The sequence below is a fragment of the Carex rostrata genome, chromosome 8 (assembly GCF_964058835.1).
Source record: "Carex rostrata chromosome 8, lpCarRost1.2, whole genome shotgun sequence".
Classification (NCBI taxonomy): domain Eukaryota; kingdom Viridiplantae; phylum Streptophyta; class Magnoliopsida; order Poales; family Cyperaceae; genus Carex; species Carex rostrata.
In genome coordinates, this window is record NC_135925.1 from 7,364,196 (window position 1) to 7,388,758 (window position 24,563).

Genomic DNA, 24,563 nt, shown 5'->3' on the forward strand with positions numbered 1-24,563 from the left:
TATGTTTTAACTTTTAAGTCATTGGCGGAAATCAACGGTTCACGTTACTTTGAGATTCAAACTATTTCGAACGAACCGGGTCCAGTTTGAATTTGATTTGAATTAATTTCGAACTATTTCGAATTGAATTTTTTACGAACTTTTTTGAATCAAACTCGAATCGAATCACGAACTACGAATTTTTTGTGCAGCCCTATGCTAGCCCTACGTTTTATTACATACATCTTCCAAATTAATATTTTATTTATTGCTAGAATAAAAAAAACTTTCACTGAAAAAAATTGGGATTGACTAACAATCCCCCTATTTCAGTCCCCTATCTGTCCCCCCACACTAAAAGACAAAAAAAATAGTTAAAACGTGCTAACTACCACCAAAGAGCAAGATTAATGTTATTTTATTAATAGTCAAAACATATAGTATTCATACCTACGAATTTATAGTATTCATACTTATTATCATAAACATTTGTCATATGTAAACACAAGCTGGAGGGGACCAGTAACAACCAAGGGGACCGCTGACGTCTTGTGACAGCCTGGATTGGGGACCGCAATCGTCTGAAAGCGACATTTGCCAAGATTGGGGACAACTACAGCGAAACTATATATTATTCATATCTAAATAAAGAAGTATTCATATCTAAACAAATGGAGTATTCATACTGACGATTATGAAATATTCATACATGTTTGAAATAATTTATACAATTCAAATTCAAAGTCAGATTCATCTCTCACCCCACCTCTTCCAAGAAGTATTCATACTGACGATTACGAAGTATTCATACATGTTCAAAATAATTTATACAATTCAAAATTAATTGTCAAATTCATCTCTCTCACCCACCTCTTTCAAGAAGTATTCATATCTAGCATGAAGTATGCATATCTAACAAATGAAGTATTCATATCTAACTAATGAAGTACTCAATATATAACAAATGAAATATTCATATATATAACTATTCATATCTAACTAATAAAGTATTCACAGATGACACTAACAATATTCACATCTGACACTAATAATATTCACACCTGCCTAGATTGGGACCAAGAAATATTCTCAACAGACTAGTATGCATATCTAAAACAATGAAGTATTCATATCTAACTAAAGAATTATTCATACTGACGATTACGAAGTATTCATACACGTTCGAAATAATTTATACAATTCAAAATTCAAAGTCAGATTCATCTCTCTCATCCCACCTCTTTCAAGAAGTATTCATATGTAACATGAAGTACGCATATCTAACAACTGAAGTATTCATATCTAACTAATGAAGTATTCATATGTTGCATTGTGACAACCTTCGCTGGGCTAGCATGGACCCCCTCCAATGGTGCACCACGCTCTCTCCGCCGAATCTTGACGGTGCACCATGCTCTCCTCGTCAGATCTCAACGGTGCACCACGCTCTCCTCGCCGGATCTCGACGGTGCACCACGCTCTCCTCACCGGATCTCGACGGTGCACCACGCTCTCCTCGTCAAGTGAGAAGATTGAAGATTGAAGAGGGTAGGTTTTGACCACGTGAGGGAACAAAAAAAGAAAGTTGTTAGGGGGACAGATAGATGACAGATTCAAGGGGGACAACATCTTTACTCAAAAAAATTATGCCTCTATTGCTAAATCTAAAACGAAGTATTGATGTCATTAATGTACAGAAAAAGAAAAAAAAAAAGATACATTCTGCTCCATTAACTATGGTTTGTTAAGCAGTCCAATCAAAATATATTTACGCTTGCTTATTTATTTGGCAATTAATAGTAAATTAATTGCATAGACGTGGGAAAGAGAATCTTGAACCATCGTTGGAACTTGGAAGACGTGCAGCCGGCGCCGATGGGTGCATTGCAGAGATCGTCGAATTAGAAAATTGTACAGACTTCGCCGCCGCCGGCCAATCCCAGCAATGAGCTTCAGATCCTCTCCAGTTACAAACAACCATAGATGTCCTTTTTGATGTTAGATTGTCTGCTTGCGTGTTGATTCAACAATGAACCAGTATTGTAAATAACGGTATGGATTTATTGGACGGATATGGTATCGTTAAACGATTAATTGAGAATAATCGGTTATAATTAGGAATAATTAGTTAATTAATCGAAAAAATATGTAATGGTTTGATCGCCGCCAACGACTAATTGACCGATTAAATGGACGTTTTTTTACAACACTGGATTGAATAGGTGGGGGTAAAAATATTAATTAGAGAGTGTAACTAAAAGTTTGAGATTTAGAAGATTAGATGAATAAGTGTATATTGAAGGAAAGAAAGTGGGACTGTGACCGTAGCTGATTGGTGCGAATTACTAGCTCCATAATTAAAAAAAATTAGGAAATAGGGGAAGCGGAAGTGAGAACTTTGTAAAATTTTGACCGTTATGTTCACTTTCGATTTCATATGTTAAAAAGGTAAACTTTTCTGTGCGCTCTATTCTCTTTTTTCTCGTTCATTTTATCTCTGCGAGCGATTGTGGAGCATATTTTAAAGGATAAAAACTAATAGTAATACTTTTTGTGAAAATTAAGGATTTTAAAGGATAAAAATTGATTAAATTCAATTTATAGTGGTGCTTTGCTTAGCCTTCTTTTCTCCAATACTTTCACCACTAAGTTACGTTTGATGAAACAAAGAATAGAGCAAAAATAAAGATAATCTCAAGTTTAAAAATAGTAACTAATTTAATTTTTGATTGGGTTGGTAGAAATGTAGAATAGTGAGCTAACCTGTATATAGGGCTGCTAATAAGCCGAGTCGGCTCGTGAATCAATGAGTTGAGCAACTAAATATTTCATAACAAATTGGAATCGAAACTAAAAAAAAAGTTCAAACTCAACTCAGCTCGATTTTGAAAGAAAAAACATGGCTCCGTTCGGCTCATGTAAACACTTGGCTCAACTCGATTCGGTTCACAAACCGGCTCATATTTTTAAACTATTAACTAAAATTTTGTCAAATCGGCTCGGAGTCTAGAAACGTTGAATTAATTGCGAGTCTTGTTCAACATTTCTGTTGTCCAGAAACGTTGAATTATTGAGGATTTCAACTTTTTTTACTAATTTTTTTTTAAATAACAAAATAATTAATTTGTTGAATGACCTTAATAAATATTCTGAAAAGGATGGTTTCAGTTCAAATAAGTGAAAAATATATAATCATCAAATTATATTTTAACAAAAAAATTGCTCCCAAAAGAAACGTGCAATTATTACATGCTGGTTCAATATTAGAGGACAACGTTTTCTTTTCTTTCTTTCACATTATTTTTCTTTTCTTCCTTGAGCTTGAAAATATTTCTTTTGTAAGCTGAAAATATGAAAGCTCGATCTATACATTTTTTCCTTTTTTCTAAGTAACATATATGCTAAGGTAAATTACCAAAAAGGGTATGGATCACGCTTTTTCAATCAATAAAGATAAACAATTGGGTCAACGATCTATAATGGGAGTACGGACAATTATATTTATTTTAATCCGGGCCAGGCTGATAATGTAATTGATTGATATGTTTGTCTTTGAGATACAGAGAGACTAGGCATCCCTATCTTGCTCATTATTGAATAGGTTAAGTACTGTTATACTGGTAAGATTCAGAACTCGGTCCCATTAATATCGATCAGGTACAGGCTCACAGTTGCATTGTAAAGGGGCCTGGAGTTAGCAACTTATTACTTATCAGCAGTTTTAATTTTATTGTTAATTAAGTAGGTGAAAACATAAACTAAAAATATGAGTCAGTTCGCGAGTTGAGCCGAGTGTTACATGAGCCAAACTAACTCAAGTTATTTCTTTCAAAATCGAGCCGAGTTAAGAGCCGAATCATTTTGCTTCTCTCATTCAGTCGAGCAGAGTTTGAGCCGAAGCTTAATCGTTAGCAGCCCTACTCATATATGATAAACAAAGAATAATGGGTTAATGTTATTCTTGCTCTATCTAAACATTGAATAGCTCAAAAAAATAGTGCTATTCTTGCTCCATCCAAACGCACTCTAATAGCGTTGTTTTAATTTCATGCATCACACAAAAAATAGAGTTCAAATAAAAAATTATATGACTTTTGCATTGTATAAATAAAAAAGTAAAAAACGTTGTTGTTAGTATCTTTATACGATTATGTGGCATCTTACAACTTTTACAGATCGTTACATTTTGTTAACGCACCTTTTATTGATAATATGTTTTGAATTATAAAATAATCGAATAAACACGTAATTTATTGATCTTGACTTCTTCTCTTTTCTTTTACTATTCCACAGCAGTATTTTATTATGTATGATGTCAATTTTACCAACTAGACATCATTTAATGTAATAACCAGACATCATTCAATTTTGACTTTTTGGCTGAGATAAAACAAAATAGTATAATTAACAAAAAGTGACAGTGTTAATCCGACACGTGGGACATTGTCGAAATTCCAACCCGAAATGTTTAATTATTAAACCCGATACAGTCAAACTTTTATAATACATATAACTCTTATGATGCATATATTTAAAATTATTTAAAAAAAAATTATAAACACATCCACGGTTATTTAGATAATATGTGTATTAAATTTAGGTCAATTTTATTGAAAAGACGTTTAACCTTCTATTAAATAATTTAAAATTTTAATAGTAGACTTTTAATAGTTTCAGATAAATGATCAATCAAATTTTAAATTGACTCAATTTTAATAATTAATACACATCCTATATAAATAATTTAGAACACATTCACGATTTTAAGCAGTGTTTTAAAATTTGGCCGCATGAACTGCATATGTCTACGCAGTGGTCTTCCGCATACAAAATCTCATGCAGTCAAGTTCATACAGTTTTGAATATACGAGCACATAGATAGTTCATGCGGACTTGAAAAAAACCTAAAAATTATTTTGCGGTGGAGGAAATTAGAATCTATAACATTTATAATATGGTAAAGAACACAAATCATTAGACTTAACAAGTATTTAGATATAAATTAGTTTTACTTTATCTATATTTCTTTAACAAAGCATAGTAAAACTCCATATGTACTTCTGCATACAAATCCGCATATGCAGCCGCATGCCGCATATGCGGAATGCAGTGGCCTTTTGCATGTATGAACAAAACCGCATTTTAAAACACTGATTGTAACTATTCAATTTGAATGATATTATTCAAATATATTCATCATAAGAGTTAAATGTACCATAATAATTGAATGTATGATTGTACGCTACAATTACAGAAAAAGAAAAAGAAAAAGAAAAAGGGTTTTGGGTCAACATTTCTGCCCCGTTTGTATTGGGCTGGATCCAACACTTTCTTATCCCGACCAGTTCTTCAAGGTATATTTATAACCAAGACGGATCCAATTTCAATGCAAACCCATACCACACAAATAGAAAAAAAAAAAAAAAAAAAAAAAAGGTAAGCTACCGAATTTCTTATCTATCATGCTTTACTTTTTGTTGTTAAAAATTAATATATAATCAACGTAATTCTTAAATAAAAAAAATACAACTCATTTGTTTTTCTATGCATGAATTACTGCACAGTTGATCATGTTTTTAATTATTATTATTATTAATGTCTTTAGTGTTTGGAAAAATACTCGTCTGTGTCCAAGCGTTGCTATTTACGAACTGTATTTTGGGATAAATTCTCTCATTATAAAGATTTTTTTTTTTTTGAAAGCGAAGTTTGATAAACAAATTTAATCAAGAAGAAATGGTAATGGTCAACATTTTCCAATTGTGAAATTCCAAGGTATAATTTCCATTGTAAAGGGTGATTTTTTTTTTTTTTTGGTGAAAGTCAGTAAGTAGTATTGATAAAAAGGTATAAAGTAGCTTCTTCATAATATTAGATAATGAGTGTGTGTGAAAACATACAGTTAAATAAAATCAAAAACACGTAGGAGTATGCGTATTCAGTGGACATAATTTGATCATCCCTGCTTGATTGGAGTGATTGTTTTCTCTGTATGCATATCACAGCTGATAAGACACTGAATCCAAACCGGATCGGAAACTGAATCGACTGGACCAAGACAGTCACCCATTAGTCGAGAAGGCACTAAATCAAACCAGACTGAGAACTAAATCAATCAGTCCAGAATAACCACCTCTAAGCAAAAAGAGAAGAAAAGAGGCAAAAGAAAAAGTAGGAAACAACACAAAAGGGAAGTTATATCTACTGTGTACAGACAGGAGATCACTCACCCTTCCATCACCAAAGAAGAAAAGACACCCACGATTGATCTGTTACTTCAATCCGACACCCATCAGAATGAGACAGAAGCAGCAGAGGAGGCCATGACGTTTTCCTTCACTGATCGCCTCATATCGCCATTCTGTTCCCACTGTCTTAGGCACCGTTTTTTATTCACGCTGACTGAAAATATTGATTGACTTGTAAAGGGTGATTTATTGGATGGTTATCAACTCATTAGTGGCATATTGAACATATTGAAACCTTGCCACTGTAAATTATTGGACTGACAAACCTAGAGAGCAGAGGCTAAAAACTATACTACTAATGACATCATAATTAATGAAAAAGATAAATATACATAATGGACAGCAAATACATTCTAATAATATACACCTAATTATTTAATATTTACAAGAAATTTTTCAATTTAGATTTCAAACTCTTAATCTTTCATACAGATGACATTGTCTTTACCACTAGACCGAACACTAATTTTTCACATTTTAGTAGTTTTCTATGCACACAATTAATATACCATTTTTTATTTTTTTTTGCAAAATTTCACGTCCTTAGGCTTCTATTATCGCATACTTAGCAATTACATATTTCATACAGTACATTGCTATCCAAGCTTCCAAAAACAAATGACTGGTATTAAAAATTGAAAGTTGGAAATGTAAAACCACTAAACCCTTCCTCCAGTGAGCTTCCCCCCTTTAGCTAGGTACAGTCAACCAAAACTAGTTGGCTTCTACAAACATACCACTCAAATTAATTATTCCGCAAGCTCCATAATTCATTGATTTCTTTAAATGTCCTCCAATCCGTTTCGAGTGGTGGTTGCAACTCTGTCAATCTGTCATAAATTGTACAAGCGTTTGGCTGTAAGATATTTTTGCATAATGCATACTTCGGTTGTGCACAAATGCATGCATACCAAAATTTTGCAGAATTCATAATCCACTATTTTATAAAAGTTGATTAAAAATAGTTCGAAGGTGAAAACTTGAACAATAAGTAATATATTATGAGTCTGGCTAGCGTTCTAATGTTAAAATTTCAGTCAAAATTCTTCGAACCGATCTATTTCATGAGTGATATGTTTACATACAAAATTTATCAAATTTTGAATTCATTTGATATCAAGTTCAAAAGTAAAAATGATGAAAAATAAATGTATTAAAATTAACTAAAAATCTTTTATTTTTCATTATATTTTGACCGCTTAATTTGATACTTAAATAAATTCAAAAGCTCGAGAAATTTTATATATAAGCAAAATTCTTATGAAAGATATCGGATTGAACAATTTGAACTGTTAGGACTCTTGTTGAAATCCTATCGTTAGATGCTAGCCAGACTCATATTAATTTTATATATAAATATTTCTCTTACAGTATTTTTTATATCTAAGATGATGGATTATATTATATCATTACACTTAACAATATTTTATTTTGACAATCACAAAAATTTAACAAACAAACAAAAACTCAAACGAAAAATTATAAACAAGACATACACATGCAGTACACTTCTCACATCTGTACGAAATGCAGGTTTTGGTTTTGATACAAGTATCATCACGGGGTTTTATCTTCTATTAATGATTTGAAATTAATTGTCTTTGATGCATTTTTCATTCTAAATGACTCTTGATTTAATGACTCAAAATAAGATTTGAGCGTGGAATTTATAAGAAATCCATGGATGAAACTGACCAAATTTCATGCGCTATCCAATAGGAGGCAGAAAAGATTGGATCATATGCACATTATACGTGCATGCAATCCATTGGACGTCAAATCATTATCAGAATTCCGTAGAAAAAGCACGATAATTGTAGAGACGGTCCAAAAGATTTTGAAGTTCAGGCCGGAAAAAAAGTTTAGACTCTTTATAACATTTTTGTTTTATGAAACCGGTTAATACGCAGTAACGGATCTACTGTAGCACAGAGGCGAGCAGTCGCCTCCTCAGAATTTTGAGTTTTACTGGTGATCTATTGGTACCGATCGACTTTGTTCATCTCTGAAATTTTTTTTGCTCCCCTCTGGATGTTTGATTTGCAATTCAGGTTAAATTTAGCATTAAAATCAAAATAAATTTCTTGAATTATGATTGGTAATATTAATTATAAGTTATAGGATCATAAATTATAAGTCAGGGTATTGGAAAATATAAGTCAAAACATTATTTTTTTATCGAGTACCCAATTAGTTAATGGGTTTAAATTCGATAAGCTATTTAAATCCGATTCGATATTTTTTTGCCCCCCTTGACAAAAATCCTGGGTCCGCTCTTGTTAATACGTATTCATAAGTACTTCAACACCACATGTTTATAAGTTATTTTTGCATTTTCAAAGTCTAAACAATAGATCCAAACCGTTCAATATTATATCCATATTAAAACATGCTTGGAGACTAAATTTTATATTTTTTGGATTGTTTTACTATTTTTTAAGATAGATAGAAAATCTATTGATTCATAAGATTTTGGACCATAAAAACAATAATTTTCTATCTATTTCTAAATAGTAAACAAATTGGAAAAAAAATGTAAAATTTGGTCTCCAAGCACATTTTAATATAGATATCATGATAAATAATTTGAATTGACTATTTAGATTTTTAAAACGCAAAAACAACTTATAAAATTATGCTAACTATTTGCTTGTATTTTTTTTTTGTCATTTCTATGTTTGGAATACTATTTATTGACGTGATTATGCAATCATTTTTGTTGTATTGGTATTGTTGGTTGGTGATTTTTAATATAATTTATCATTTATCAAAATTAGTAGTATTAAGAGGTATGTCATATAATAGAAATGAATCCCGATGCCTGGCCATCAATAATAAGAATTTCCTCAAGAAATATAAGAATCCCGATGCCTGGCCATCAATAATAAGAATTTCCTCAAGAAAAAAAAAAGATTAATTAAAAGTGAGGCAGAAGCCGCAGAACCGAGAAACATCCAGACTCAAGTCTTATTCTTCGTCCAGAGGTAACTTCGTGCTTCTAGATACTTCTTTTTTCTTTTGATAAATTATCCGTAGACCTGTTCTATTAGAAGTGATCGTCAAAATATAGTACAGACATTCCGGTCCCACTTCTATGTTAGCCTGCTACTTCATACTTGTCTAAGTAGCAACTCATTGGTCTGTTAGACCAGGTTCTCCATACGACATCATCTCCTCCACTCGTCTGTTCGTCTCTTCTTTGCTTATAACCCCCCTCTTTCTTCTCTAGCTCTGCAATATCGACTACAGCTTCCATCTTTCTCCAAACGTTCGAGCGCGCGAGACCTCTCTCTCTCGTAAAAGATGTTTGGTAGAGCGCCAAAGAAGAGCAACAATACGAGGTACTATGAGGTCCTTGGGGTATCCAAGGATGCATCGCTGGATGATCTAAAGAAGGCCTATCGCAAGGCGGCGATGAAGAACCATCCCGACAAGGGAGGAGATCCAGAGAAGGTATCATCCTTCTTGCAATTTTTTATTTGATCGATCTATCGATCGGAATCTTTGTTTTAGCTATGCTTAGTTCCTTGCTCTTAGAAAGTTGGGGTGGAGTATGTTAGGTTATGATATACATTTTAAAGGTAAGACAATGGAATGCAAATTATCTTCTTCTTTTTATCTTCGGTGCTATCCGTGGTGATTGTGCAATTTACATCAGGTTATTTTTCATGCTATGCTAAACTATTGTTAGTTGTCGCAGTTCTTGAGAAAGCTAGAGGCTGAAAATGGTAAACCTAAAATGATAACAGAGGAGGGTTCAAATGTCTTCATTTTTTTCACCCCCATCGTGCCTCTATTTTTATAACCACAATAACTTAAAATTCAAAACTTAAATGTTAAAATAGAACCTTTAGACATAATATATATCATTTTCACTATGCACACTAGTGTGCATAAAGGATCATGACATTTCAAATTTATTTTTATTAGTATTGGTAGCATTCTAAATAACTATTCTTGTTCTTTCGTGATTGATCATTTCTGGTTGGAAGTCTATGCAATGTCATATGATATGATATTTTGATCAAAATAACTATCAATGGTTAAAAGAGTCTTGGTAGCATTCTAAATAACTATTCTTGTTCTTTCGTGATTGATCATTTCTGGTTGGAAGTCTATGCAATGTCATATGATATGATGTGGTTACTTGGTTACTAAAATATCTAATTTCAGTCTCTCATTGGTCAAGTGTCTAACACCTAACTATTTGGCCTTTCAGTTCAAGGAGTTGGCACAGGCATATGAAGTACTGAGTGATCCAGAGAAGCGTGAGATTTATGACCAGTATGGTGAAGATGCACTCAAGGAAGGAATGGGTGCTGGAGGCGGAGGCCATGACCCCTTTGACATCTTCCAATCCTTCTTTGGTGGAAGCCCATTTGGAGGTATATCTATTTTTCAGAATAAGAAATTGTACCTCAAAGTGGGACATACTGCTTGCTAATTGTCCTGAATAAAAAGTTAGAAACCCAAAAGAATTGCTTATACATTTTTGAAATACAGGTTCTTAACTCATTTTGAATAATATTTATTCTCTTTGGGGATTGATAGGGGGTGGTAGCAGCAGGGGCAGAAGGCAGAGGAGAGGAGAGGATGTGGTTCATCCTCTTAAGGTCTCTCTTGAGGAGCTTTACAATGGAACTTCCAAGAAGCTCTCGCTCTCTCGTAACATCATCTGTTCCAAGTGCAGTGGGTCAGTAATTTATCTATATTTTTTTACTATTTATTCTGTTTATTGCACTTCTCAAAGCTTAGTTCTTTTTCCTGGCTAGTCTTGGTGGATTGACATTATCTGTCTGGTGTTCACTTTGAGTGGCCTGGCAACACACTAAATTCTATAAATTTATGAGATAGATTTTTGAGCAGACTACTCAATACAGTAAATTTTAAACACATACTTTTGAGTAACCTTACTCTAGTTTAAGAGGAGGGCTAAGAACAAGACACATGCTATCTGTGACCTCTGATGGGTATTGAGTGAAGTTGCCTACTTTTTCACAATGAGCTAATAAAGTTCTCTTGTATGTAATGACAGAAAAGGATCAAAATCAGGTGCTTCAATGCAATGTGGGGGTTGCCAAGGCACAGGCATGAGAGTGTCGATCAGGCAGCTCGGCCCATCAATGATCCAGCAGATGCAGCACCCTTGCAATGAGTGCAAAGGCACTGGAGAAACGATAAATGAGAAGGATAGGTGTCCCCAGTGCAAGGGTGAGAAAGTCGTGCAAGAGAAAAAGGTGCTTGAGGTTGTGGTTGAAAAGGGGATGCAGAATGGCCAGAAGATCACCTTCCCTGGAGAGGCTGATGAAGCTGTAAGTGTTATTTTTTTTTTTTTTTCGTAATTCAATTGTATTGGTTGGGAGTATAGCTTGGAGCAGGCTTTTGATACTGAGCAACTAGTACCTTTACTGTTAGTGAATTTGCATATAGTTTGTGGACTGGCTGACAAAATTGGATCCCTTTTTTTTTCTTATTTGGCTTGCTTTGTTCTTGCAAAGAATTAAGGCTTAAATTAGGTTATCTTGAAGGTACTTTGCTAATAAGAGATTGCAAGAGAGGCTCAAAATTCAGGGTTTATTGATACATAACTACACTGAGGGTCAATCTGGGAACGTTGCTTTAAGTGCTAATATGGTCAATTGTGGGAAAATTGGGGCCTACTTGGGTTTAGCCTGGCTTGGTGCTTGGTGCCTGGTACCATAATAGGTTCAGGTAGTCTTGTGCTTTGAGATTTATGATTAAACAATTCTTTGTCCCGATTTACTACTGGGGAAAGGTGCTTTTTTTTTGCTGCGCCATCTGTTAACTCTATATGAAAAGTCCTCCAAGGGGTATGTTGCATTTTCACTAGTTTTAATTCATTTGACAAGTAAGGTCTTACAAGTCGCAAGGAGTTTATTGGGCAAGTACGCTTTATTCCTAGGAAGAGACCCAACAGATGCCTGATTTGTTTTTTTTTTTTTTTTTCTCTGTGCAGCCTGATACTGTGACAGGGGACATTATCTTTGTACTCCAGCAGAAGGATCATCCCAAGTTCAAGAGAAAGGGCGACGACCTATTCTATGAGCACACCTTATCCCTCACTGAGGCGCTTTGTGGGTTCCACTTTGTTCTGACCCATCTTGACAACAGACAGCTTCTCATCAAGTCCAATCCTGGTGAAGTCATCAAGCCTGGTAAGCATTTTTACTATAGTTTCTGAGAATTTGCAGTGCCACGTTGAATATATGTGTACCATACTGATCTGCAGTATTGGTCTTGTATAACATGGATGACAAGTCAAAGAGGACTTGTGCTTAAAGCTATATTGAACAGTATATATTAAAAAATTTGAAATCTTTGGTGGACATCCAGTTGCAAACAGCAAGCATTTGAACTGCTTTTCTGTTATAAACATAGTTTGTTTTAAAGCCCTGACTGTTCTGTTATAAACACAGATCAATTCAAGGCAATAAATGATGAGGGCATGCCAATGTACCAGCGGCCATTCATGAAGGGGAAGCTGTACATCCACTTCACAGTGGACTTCCCTGATTCACTTACCCCTGATCAATGCAAGGCTCTCGAGGCGGTGCTGCCACCGAAGCCAGCACAGAAAATGACAGACATGGAGCTTGATGACTGCGAGGAGACGACCATGTATGATGTCAACATTGAGGAAGAGATGCGCCGCAAGCAGCAGCAGTCTTCCCAGGAGGCCTATGATGAGGATGATGATATGCATGCGGGTGGCCAACGGGTGCAGTGTGCCCAGCAGTAAAATGCATTGTCATGGTCGGTATATGATACAATGCTATCAGGGTATCTATTTTTCTTTTGCTGGATTTTACTCCTGCGTAAATTCTAGGGTCTTGTGGTATCATGCTGTTTGAAGTGTAATAGCAACTGAACCGAGTAACTTTATGTTAAAAATTAGCTGAGGTAAATTTTCTCAATTCTTTTTTCTGTTTGTCCCTATAGTTTATAATTTCTGTCCTCTAGTTTAAAAATGATAGATGTATACTGACAAAAAAGAAAAAGAAATGCCAGATGCAAGTGGTTAATCTTTCTTTTTAAAGATAAAATAAAAAAACCAAAATTTTTATTAATATCCAAAAAAATATTAAATTTCAAAAACTACATCTTCTGAAAAGTTTCGAAATCTGCTCAAACTACAATATTTTACAGGAATTCAGTTTAGAACCGCAATTTTTTTTTGCGGTTTTTGGAATTCCAAAACCGCAAAAAAATTGCGGTTTTAAATTTGCAATTCCAAAGTCGTAATGTTTTTTAGTGGTTTTAAGTTTTTTTTATTATTTTTTTAATTACATAGAAATATTTATAATTTTTTTATTTTTTATTGAAATATTAGAAATATTTTATATATTTCTTTGAAAATAGATATAATACTATATAATTTGATTTATTAGGAAGACTGTCACAACCAATATTTATTTTTTAGGTCGGATTTTTTGCGTTTGTAAAAAAAATTAAAATATTGAGTTGTGTTATTGAAAAAAAGAAAAAAAAAATTGAATTTGAGTTATTGATTTCGGTTCAAAAGTCAAGTTGTGTTATTGAAAAAAAGAAAAAAAATTTGAATTTGAGTTATTGATTTCGGTTCAAAAGTCAATAAATACATAAAATATTGTGATTTTTCTATTTTTGTAAAAACAAAAAAATTATCTAACGAATTCTCTGGCAAGAATTCTCTTTGGAAAACTTTTTGTTACAATTTTTTATTTTTTAAAAATTTAGAAGAATCCAAATACTTTCTATATTATAAATATAAGTGATTTTTAATCGGATCAATAATTTAGATTTAAAATATTTTTAACTTTTTCAGTAATATACAAAAAAATTTTGAATTTTTTATAGGCACAAAAAATTCAGTCTGAAAAAATATTGATTCGAATTTGTAGCAGTTTTTCTAATAAATCAAATTATGTAGTATTTAATTTAATTTGTAGAGAAATATATAAAATATTTATAATATTTTAATAAAAAATAAATAAATTATAAACATTTCTATTTAATTAAAAAAAACTTAGAACTGCAAAAAAACCTTGCAGTTTTGGAATTCGAAATTGTGATTTTTTTTTGCTGTTTTGGAATTCCGAAACCGTAATTTTTTTTTTTTGTTTTAGACTGATTTTCTGCAAAAAAAAATGGCTGTTTGGGCAAATTTCGAAATTTCTCAGCATGGGGTTTTGTAGATTTTGAAATTTAATATTTTTTTTTTGGATATTAATAAAAATTTCGGGAAACAAAAAGGTAGTTGATCTTTTGTTAAAAAAATATATTGGCTTAGTCTTGATGCCACTTGTGTTTACTGGGTAAAGATAAGACGCCTGAAAGTGAACGAGGGGCTCCATCTGTTTTCTGCGTTGTCTCTGTGAATTGACAGTGCGAATTGATCTGTGGAAGCTGCTAAGCTATTTAAACCCTTGCAATTATGGTTGTCAACAATGTCAAGAGATTCCGTGTTTAAGATGGTTGTAATTCGGAATTCGAAATCCAGTAAGACAAACCTCCTACGAATTCCGAATTACAATTTTTTTTTTTTCACTGGCAATAAAATAAAATAAATTGTAATTCGGAATTCGTAGGAGGTTTGTCTTACTGGATTTTTCAACAATTAGTAGTAGTAGGCTAGGTGCATTGCTCTGGCTTAATACCTATGCATTAAAAAATATTAACTGATGTGGCGCATGACGGCAGGAGCTCATTTCGAGCATATAAGGTCGGTGAAGCACCCCTAGATCCCAGAGGTAAAAGATATTTATGGAGCAGTTTTTGCTTTATGCAGCACACAAGTTATTTGCAAGTTGCAACGCTGTAAAGCAAAAAAACTGCTCTGTCAATATCTCTACCCGGGCCACAGTATCCTTCAATATATTGCATTTGAACGTACAACGATGTCACGATGTGGCTTAAAATCTAAAAGCAGGAAACATGGAATTTTAGCGCTTACAATTAGAAAAGACTGGATTCCAAATTTTTATGCTTGAATTGTCGCAGCATGAAATATAGTAAGATCTGTACCTTTTTTTTTAATATATTTTTTTTTATCTTTGATGACAAACACGAATTCATATTCGAGCGACTCCGTATAACCGCATGCACAGAATATTTCATGTGCAAATTCGGACATTACGTATTGTATCAGGATTCATAATATAAAAAAATCTGTTTTTGAGAAAATTACATGTAATTTAGTGGTAGTGATTATCGTCTTCGTATAGGAGATTACAGTTCTAAAATTAAGTGGTGGTATTTTGGCTCTCATTATACTAAAAGAAAAAGTCTTTTAGGAGTGCAGCATGAATTTTCTTGCACGAAACAGGACAGGTACTGGGTGACGCAATTTCTAATTTGTGCAGTGGGTCGCGGTATTGGAAACTAAGCGAGATATTTTTCATTTTGTCTGTTTCCTTTTAATTTACATGATTCAAATTCGCCCAAATCGTCTCTCTCAATTCGGATATCAAATTTGTGAAACTAAGCATGTCCGGAAGCACAACAGAACGATCTTTCGTTCATGTTATTATCACAATATTTGATACTCACTTATTCGTAGCATTAATCATATATTCATTCTGAACAAATGCTCATTGACTGTTCAACTAGATGGAGTAAGCCGGAGAGAAACAGACGGATATTTACTAATGAGAGTAAGACGGAGTGTATCCTCATAAAGGACACAATAAGGGAGTGTATGCAATGGATGGAGAACTGCTAAGAGAAGTGTAAGGAAGTACTATGTAAATAGGTAGATTAATTGTAGAGCTAGGACAATAGAAGGCGTTGTAAATAATTGAACTATCTTTTCTTCTTAATACAAAAAGTCAGAGGCTTTGCCCTGACATTAAAAAAAAAACTAGATTTCCTTAATAGCCAATATAAATCAAGATTCGTTCTCCATTACTGATAGTTGAGACGTGAAAAAAATATTAATTGAGTACCTCACACGTATCAAGTTAATTTTTGATGAGTCTATATCCTTCAGTTTTGAGTTGAGAATTAATATTCTTAAATCACTTTCAGATATATAGTGAATTTCAAACCAATCAATCTTTTCATACAGCACAAAAACTTATTTAAATGGGTCAGACTCAGCCCTGATTTTTAATTTTTACAGTTTATCAGAAAATATTTTTATCAGTCAAAGAAAAGCAAAGACATTTAAACTGTCAAACAAAGGAGGAAGTCTTATAATCTTGTGATAAAAACAAACAACCTTATCACGTTTGCTTAATTTCTGCAATAGGTCCTCCAATCTATAAAAATGAACTTAAGCTCCAGATATCAGGTAGCTAATATTGGGAGAATTTACGATGGCATTGGCGTAATATATAAATTTTGGAGTGCATTACAGGAAAGAAAGGCTGTATCTAAATAATATGTAATAAATAAATAAGAGTTGACATTAAAAATGCAAAGAAATTCTGAGAGCTACTGCCCCTATTGGACAAGAGAAGAAGTCAAATGTATAGGGATCTATCATTCCTGATCTTGAACTAGAACAGGACAAAAGGCATTAGAGTGTTTCTTTCAAAATAAAAGAATATTCTGAAATTAAACACTAAACTAATTAAGCAGATTTCTTTTGGTAATACGTCCAGTAAAAGCTTAAAATTCTACAATGTGTTATCATGGCAAATAAAAGAACTGAAAAAACAAAACGCAAGGGAAATGGGAGGTAGCATAATTGGCTAGGAAAATGTTCTAGAGTTGTTATACCCAAAGGTCGAGAGTTCGATTCCTCCTCACAAACCTTGGTAGCTACTACCAAGTTTTCAAAAAAAAAAAAAAAAAAAAAACGCAATATATGAAATTTTTAAACGGCATGAATACAGAGAATTTGAAAATTGTGCTGTTTTTAGATTTCAGAAAAATTGCTGCCAACTTGAAACCAAAAATTCTATACTCAGCAACAAAACCTCTTACGAACTCGAATTATTAGAACATCTAACAAACTCAAACTTATTTAAGTTCAAATGATTAAATTTGAACTTAATAATCGGAACAAAAAGTTCCAAATAATGACACTAAAAAGCAATCGTTTTCCCAACAATCATTTTATAAGTTATATCATCAAGATTAGACTTATTGGATTAATTAATTAACTTTGTGAAAATGATGTATATGGGGTCGAGACGTGCAAAATCTAATTAACTCAGAGGGTATGACGTATGTGAACAATAATTTACAAGCAAATAATCATGTTGGTTAGCATTAAACAAACACAAGCAAGACAAAAGGACTACGTTACCAGCCGATATATATATAGATTCAACGAGAGAGAAATGGCAATAAAATGCCATCAAGCATTGACCTCGAAAACCCTCCCCTCACAAACTTAATTACCGTCATACATTATACAATAAACCTAAATTAATTAACCATTTGAATCTCTTTCCTTCTCAAATTTCAACTCTCTCTATACTTATCATGTGCCTACCCTGCATACTAACTGTTGACAATCTCTCTCTCTCTCTCTCTCTTGTGGGCACCAACTCCCTTCAAAAACACAGAAACTAACATCAAAGCAATGCACTCACCATTCGTGCATCCCTGTTTCTCTTAGCTAAAGGGAATAGAGAAAAAGAGAGGGGGGAAAAAAACAATATATCCTGAAGCAAGAACCATCAATGAGCACATTTGGCTCTAATGAAACAGCAACCGGTATTTTCTCGACTGGTCGAATTGGCGGCTTTGGATACGGTATCGGCGTATCAGTCGGAGTCCTTCTCCTCATCACAACCATAACCTTAGCATCATACTTTTGCACCCGTGCCAGCACCGGCACAAACCACGATGGAAGACCCGCTCGGTCAAGATCCCCCATCCAACCTGTCGGAGATAACTCCGAGGGTGACCTAGAGATGGGCATAGATGAGGCCACACTGAAAAGCTATCCTGAGGTGCTCTACTCAGAAGCAAAAAAATTAATGGCCAAAGAAAACAAGGAAGAGGAAAACAAAGGATGGAAGGTGATGCTGTCATCAGCGACGGCAGCCTGTTGTAGTGTCTGTTTGGCAGATTATAAGGATACCGATGTTCTTCGGGTGCTGCCTGATTGCGGGCACATGTTTCATGTTGCATGTGTGGATCCGTGGTTGAGGTCGCGGCCAACCTGTCCTGTTTGTAGAGCGTCTCCCCTGCCGAGCCCCATGCCGACACCACTCGTGGAAGTTGTTCCACTTACAAGGCCGAGGTCATGACGGTGATTGATCTTGGAAATATATTTTTTCTACCAACACATTTTTGTACTTTAATTTCTGGTTCTTGCATGTTTAGTATGTAAATTTATGCTAGATTTCTCTTTTGCTTGTTTGGATGTAATTGATTCGAAAAGAAACAATATAATTGTAAGCAACTTTAGAGACAAATTAAAGAGAAGTGTCTAACTCTTAGTGTTTTCTGAGTTGTTTCATTGGTTTACCTTGTCCTACTAAGAGCTCTGATGGTTTAATTTGGGAAAGTAAATCAGTTTCTTGTGTATGCAAATATTAATAAACTATCTTGATATTAAATTGATATCATGCATGGTCGACTGTTTATTCATCAGCTGGGTGCTTATATGCAGCGGTACCAGTAAAACTGATTCAAAGACATGTACTGAGAGTGGTGTCAATAATTAAGATCTGATTCGGATTTCAGATGAAATAACGATTCTCCTGCCATTTGTCTTTGTGAGTATATCATACCCAACATTATTTGAAAAATCCTCTATCTTATTTTTAATTTATCAATAAAATATAAGATTTGGGCCTTGATCCCTATCTTATATAATAAAAAAAAAAATCTATTTGTTAAATCCTTCTGCTCCATGGCAACACAAACGGGTGATGCTGATATTCTTACATTTTATTTATCTGCCTTTCATTTTCTTTTTCGATTCTGCAGGACTAGGTCTGTTCAATTCTTATTGTTAAATTGGAAACCTGTTTTCCTATTTGAATAACTCCACTCAAATCTGTTTTCTTTGGTGCACAGAATAATAGAGGATAATTTATTTATTCTGAGAGAACCCATGAACTAAAATCCAATGTCATAATATTTTAAAGGAACGAGCTATATTATGACAAAAGAATCGGGGGAGATTTGTAACCTATGTATTTTATTTTATTTTTGACTGAATACCAAATAGTTGGACTACAAATTATTTAGAAATGGTATGAATATTTTTTTGGGGGGACCTAATTTGGTGATTATTTTCGCAGCTCTATATAATTATTCCCGTGAATAAGTTTATTGAACTAATGCCTTTCTGAGAGAGAAATGTAGAAACTCTGAAACCAAACAACAAACCAATAATTAATGATAAATTGAGGGCAATCATCTTGCATTGTTGGACAAATACGAGAGCAATACTATCTATTTCTTTTTTATAGTTCTCAATTAATAATTCATCTTTTGTTCTTAGAGGCTTAAAGGAAAAAAAAGTCAATAGAAAGGAAAAAAAAAATTGTACACAGGAACCATAAAATATGGTAATTGACTAATTGCAGTTTGATCAATTAAACGTGTGTCGTCACGACAGCTTGTTAACGCTGAACCTCTCCAGCTCTTGTATTATCTTATTTTTTCCTTTTGCAAATTGCAATCAACTTCTACAAGTTGACTTAACAAATATCTTAATATAGTACATGTATATTTTTTAATTGAGGAGGGTTCAAATGCACCCAAATTTTTGTGCACCCAAATGCACCCTATCTTTTTTCTCCGTTTTCAAAGTCCAAATAGTCAATCCGAACCGTTAGATGCGATCTACATATTAAGATGTGCTTGGAGACAAAATTTTACATTTTTTGGAATTTGTTTACTATTTATTAAGCCACTTTGAAAATCGCTGATCCAATGGTCCAGAAATGTAAAATCAGCGATTTTCAAAGTGGCTTAATAAGTAGTTAAAAAATTCCAAAAAATGTAAAATTTGGTCTCCAACCACATCTTAATATATAGATTGCATCTAACGGTTCGGATTGACTATTCGGACTTTAAAAACGGAGAAAAAGAATTTAAAAGATAGAGTATATTTAAGTGCACAAAAATTTGGGTGCATTTGAACTCCTCTTTTTAATTTTATCTCTAGGTTGGCGCCGTCCTACAGTAGTTTACTTCCTTGGTTGATGCATCCTAGATAGACCCAAAAAGGGTACCATACAAGTTTGTCATTCGCACGAAAAATCTTTCGGATTTCTCCTCAAGAAAAGAAAAATAATTTGGATAAATTGGAACATATACTGTCCATTCAGGTCAGATAACCATTTGGTGCCTTTAGTTCAGAACTCGTCCTTTTGGATCTTCTGGGTTGGACTATTTACAGCTATTATTACAAACAAGCTGGTAGATCGGTCATCAGCAGTTACTCGTTGACATTACGAGAGTAAATACAGGTAAGACATTTAACCGGAAAAAAAATACTAGTTTACTATTCGGATCGCTTGCTAGTAGTATAACCTTTGTTATAACTTTTCCAGTATAGATACAAACCATCTCACACAGCAGGCTCAGTACCAGTAGTCTACATGAGCCAGAATCATAAGCATGATGTAAAAAAATAAAAATAAAATACATAGAAAACGGAGGAATGTAACATCTTATGTAAAAAAAAAAAATAACACGAGAAACAATATTCTGTACTATGAAAATCTCAGCAAATCTCCATATGCCCAAATGAACAACTTTCAGTGAATTATTATTTTCAATAATGAAATTGAGAGGTATGGAAAAGCAAGAGACTTGCTATATTATTTATAATTCCTCTTCAATATTCAAATTTTGAACTTTATATTCAAGAAGTTTGCCTCTTTTGCAAATAGCGGTGCACCAGTGGTACAGAGACAAACGAATCATGTCCACTTTTGGTGCATAGCCTTGCGGCAACCAAAAGGCTGTGAAGCTCTTTGGAGTTGTAAGTATTGCCTAAATCAGCATCAACCATGTTGTGAAGAGAGCTATGAAAACCTGATGCCTGGACCCACCGGACCAGCTCCTTTTCTCCACTCAGTGATTGGCCCGTTACAAGCTCAAGGATCAGCACACCATATTGAAACACTAATTCCTTTCTAATTTGTTCTGTGTTTTCTGTAAATAGTCATTTCTATCATCAGATTTAAGAATTGTTGTCAAGAATATGGATTATGCCACGAATACAGGATTGGTGAACAATTTAATTTATCCATGCTCTTAATTTTCTTTCTTTTATTTGTTTGTTTGGTGTTTAGTTCCGCAGCTGAGATTAAACTAAGTTTAAACTTGTTTGAGGCTTTGCAGGATGAGATTAGTTGGGACATAATTAACTGAAGTTTGATCATGATTGATCATTTCTGTCAAGAGGCTTTTTTCTATAGCAGAGGAAAAAAAACAAAAAAAAGACTTCAAAGAGTAAACTTAATTCAAATTACTGTATATATATTCAGGTTATTCAGGTCCTACCTCTTGAACACGATGCGCTGGTAAAGTTGGAGGTATTGTCGTTGAGAAGACCCACGTCGGATAACTAAAACACAAAAGGATTATATTATTATTTGGTATTTTATAATTTGACTCTTTTACATAATTAGAAGATAAATATACACCGCTTTACACAAAACTATAAACCAATTCATTATACGTTAGGGGCATGGAACAGTAATCAATATTCACAAGTTTATTTGGGGCAGTGAGTCAATTTGTTATTGGGCAAAATTGAAGGGACTTCTTTTAATTAATTTCAAATAATCAAAAGGTCCTTTCGTAAAAGTCAAAATATATATCTTTTTAAGAACACAAAGCCATCACCTTTGCAGTGTAATCAGAATCCAGCATCACACATTTGGTATTAACAGAAACATGAACCACAGGGGGGTCACAAAAATAGTATAGGTACTCCTGAATATGCAACAAACGCAATATGTTATTGTCTTAACAGAATATACAAGCAAATGCTATACTGCCCTTTGAAAAATCCATACTGGTGAATTTCTCTTCTCAAATCCGAAATTTACAAGTTAACCTACAAACGGTATCTCTTTCTTTAATTGTGCTTTTATGTACAGTAATTTGTGAAAGGCAAGGACTTTGTGCTAAAATTTCAAGTTTGTAGGGGCAATTATGAAAAGTTTACAAATTCAAAAGCTTTCAGAGATAACAGATAAGATTCAAACTAAGTTGGTCCTAGGTTTCAAATGCTATAGATCCATGTTATCTTGGACTTCATTAGTACCAGCATGTCGTTGTGTCATACTGAAAAAATGGACCAGTAGGGGGGGAGTTATTGGACATTCTTATAACACAATATAATTATAAATGTAAATATGATTACTTCACTGTACCAAGGCAGCAGCTACATCAATAGCTATCTTCAACCGGATGCTCCAACTTAATGGGCTCCTAAGTGGGTCTGTTCCAGTAGAAACATTTTAAAAAAAAAAAAACTGTACTAGTGAGTGGTAAACCATTACATCTCCTTTTATGCTTCAATAAAAAAACAGAATCCCAGTAAAGGCTATTATATAACATTACACAGAATAATAAATTAACTAATAGCTTTACCATGAAGACATTCCATCAAGCTTCCGTTCTCCATATGATCAAATATTAGAAACCTGAGAATTAATTAAGAAATCTTAGCAGAAAGCCAGGCATAAATACTTTTCACACCAGTCCAAACCTCAGAATAGCCCTATCGCAGTGTCCATTGGCATCAAACAATAAAGTCTAGACAAATCAATAGTGTCCAATTTGTACTCAACTACACAATTGCAAGAGGTACAAATACATCACTCCCAAGCCCCGAGTACCTACTGGTAAAGTGAGTCGACAAACCTGTTAACTTCATCAGAAAACCCAAGGAGCCTTACTACATGGCGATGGTGAAGTCGACCCAACAGTTGTACTTCCTTCAAAAAGTCCTCCTTTCTTTGCTCTGACGATTTTGCCCTTTTCACATCACATACAAGCCCATTTTCAAACTGGGCCTTATATGTTGTGCCATCTGGACCCGTTTTGATCACCATACTAAACCCATTAGTCGCTCTTTCAATTTCCTTGTTCTTGTATTTTTTTACAACGGGAGATTTACCTGGTAAAAAATTGAGGTCAGGAGCATTTTAAAACTATACAAAGCTAAGGCATTGAAGTACAACTTCACACTTGTTTGAAGGATAGAAACCACATACAGCACTACTATCCAAGAACAATCAAACAGGAGCTAATGTACCTAACTTGGACTGAATTATCAGATTTTGGTACCATTTGGTCAGGTCTAATCCTGAAATTAACAACTTTGTGTACGGGTTAGTGACGTACATGTGATTTGAGAGAAGTTTCACCCTTTTTGGTTTGTGTTTCAGTTTTATGGGATTTGTCTAGTGTTTCATTAAAAAATGGAAAAAAAATATCTGCAGGGCAAATTGGATTACATTAAGGGTATTGAAACACAATGGCACAAATGATGGTTGAATTGAACTAATAGGCAAAATTGAATTACAAGACTTAACTCAGTTATATGTACCTAAATGAGACCTAGTATTAGGTTTGTAATTGAGAGAGAGAATAGACACAGAGAGATGAATCAATGAATTTGTTATTCAATTGTGTCTGCTTACAATGTGGCCTCCAGTATATAAAGACCTTAGTACATGAGTCAAATCTTCTAACTAACTCTGTAACTGATACTGTTAACCTCACTAATTACAACCTTTGACTTAGTCAAAGTCTAACAACATGCTAACAGTAACTACATCTGACTAATTACTCTAATACATAGCAAAGGTTCATGAATTGGGTTAAAGATAAGATTAGTTGCACACATAACAAATTCAGTGAGTCATGGGTGCTGGTGCTGTACGAAAATGAAACCCATAATGTAAATTTAGTTGTATAAACTAAGATAATCGCTGGTAAGTCATCAGTAAGCCTTGACTGGATAATCAAAATAGTATCTCCGGCACTCAATTTTTTATCCTCTTTTCCCAAAAAAAAGCAATTAGAAAATGAACATAGTCAACAGCCAACACTAAATAAAGAAGGGTCAACGGTAGCTACTATAAGTTAATCATAGATTCATAAGCAAGGAGAAATCATGTGATTCATGTCTCCGTATCCCCGATCAAGCACTTCTCCATACTCTCAACCAAATCCCACACACACGCACGCGCACACACACTCACACAGAGTACCAGAGCGAGAGAGTTGGAGGCACAAGAGATGGCGCTGCATCGCGAATTCCAATGTATGACGAGCTGGTGCCACAATTGAGGGGACGAGAGAGAAAGACGAAGGAATCTGGCGAGACGAGGGGAAGAGGAAAGGGCCATTTGGTCCCTCCCCCTCGTAGTAAAAAAGAGAGCAAAAAGGGGTGGT

At 33.9% G+C, this 24,563-nt stretch overlaps 3 protein-coding genes and 1 long non-coding RNA gene across 5 annotated transcripts; 3 read left to right on the forward strand and 1 right to left on the reverse strand.

Annotated features, from left to right (window-relative positions):
• The first annotated feature begins 9,397 nt into the window (after positions 1–9,397).
• LOC144558751 (dnaJ protein homolog 2) lies at positions 9,398–13,153 on the forward strand. Its single transcript, XM_078307613.1, has 6 exons — positions 9,398–9,680; positions 10,447–10,612; positions 10,779–10,920; positions 11,263–11,539; positions 12,205–12,403; positions 12,665–13,153. The coding sequence occupies exons 1-6, from the start codon at positions 9,531–9,533 to the stop codon at positions 12,985–12,987; spliced, it is 1,257 nt and encodes a 418-aa protein (XP_078163739.1). The 5' UTR covers positions 9,398–9,530; the 3' UTR covers positions 12,988–13,153.
• A 4,707-nt stretch (positions 13,154–17,860) lies between these two features.
• Positions 17,861–18,625, forward strand: LOC144558752 (RING-H2 finger protein ATL70-like). The gene has a single exon (XM_078307614.1). It carries the CDS (start codon positions 17,861–17,863, stop codon positions 18,431–18,433), a length of 573 nt encoding a protein of 190 aa, XP_078163740.1. The 3' UTR covers positions 18,434–18,625.
• A 2,144-nt stretch (positions 18,626–20,769) lies between these two features.
• On the reverse strand, positions 20,770–24,547 carry LOC144558753 (Protein kinase superfamily protein). 2 transcript variants are annotated; one of them, XM_078307616.1, is made up of 7 exons: positions 24,380–24,547; positions 23,025–23,280; positions 22,752–22,804; positions 22,532–22,599; positions 21,999–22,088; positions 21,654–21,717; positions 20,770–21,302 (listed from the first exon to the last, which is right to left on the reverse strand). In XM_078307616.1, the coding sequence occupies exons 1-7, from the start codon at positions 24,417–24,419 to the stop codon at positions 21,010–21,012; spliced, it is 864 nt and encodes a 287-aa protein (XP_078163742.1). In that variant the 5' UTR covers positions 24,420–24,547; the 3' UTR covers positions 20,770–21,009. The 2 variants fall into 2 exon arrangements, with proteins under 2 accessions (XP_078163742.1, XP_078163741.1); XM_078307615.1 differs by having other exon boundaries at positions 24,371–24,547.
• LOC144558754 (uncharacterized) lies at positions 23,290–24,524 on the forward strand. Its single transcript, XR_013512982.1, has 2 exons — positions 23,290–24,230; positions 24,275–24,524. It is a non-coding gene; the product is annotated as an uncharacterized LOC144558754 (long non-coding RNA).
• Positions 24,548–24,563: the final 16 nt, after the last annotated feature.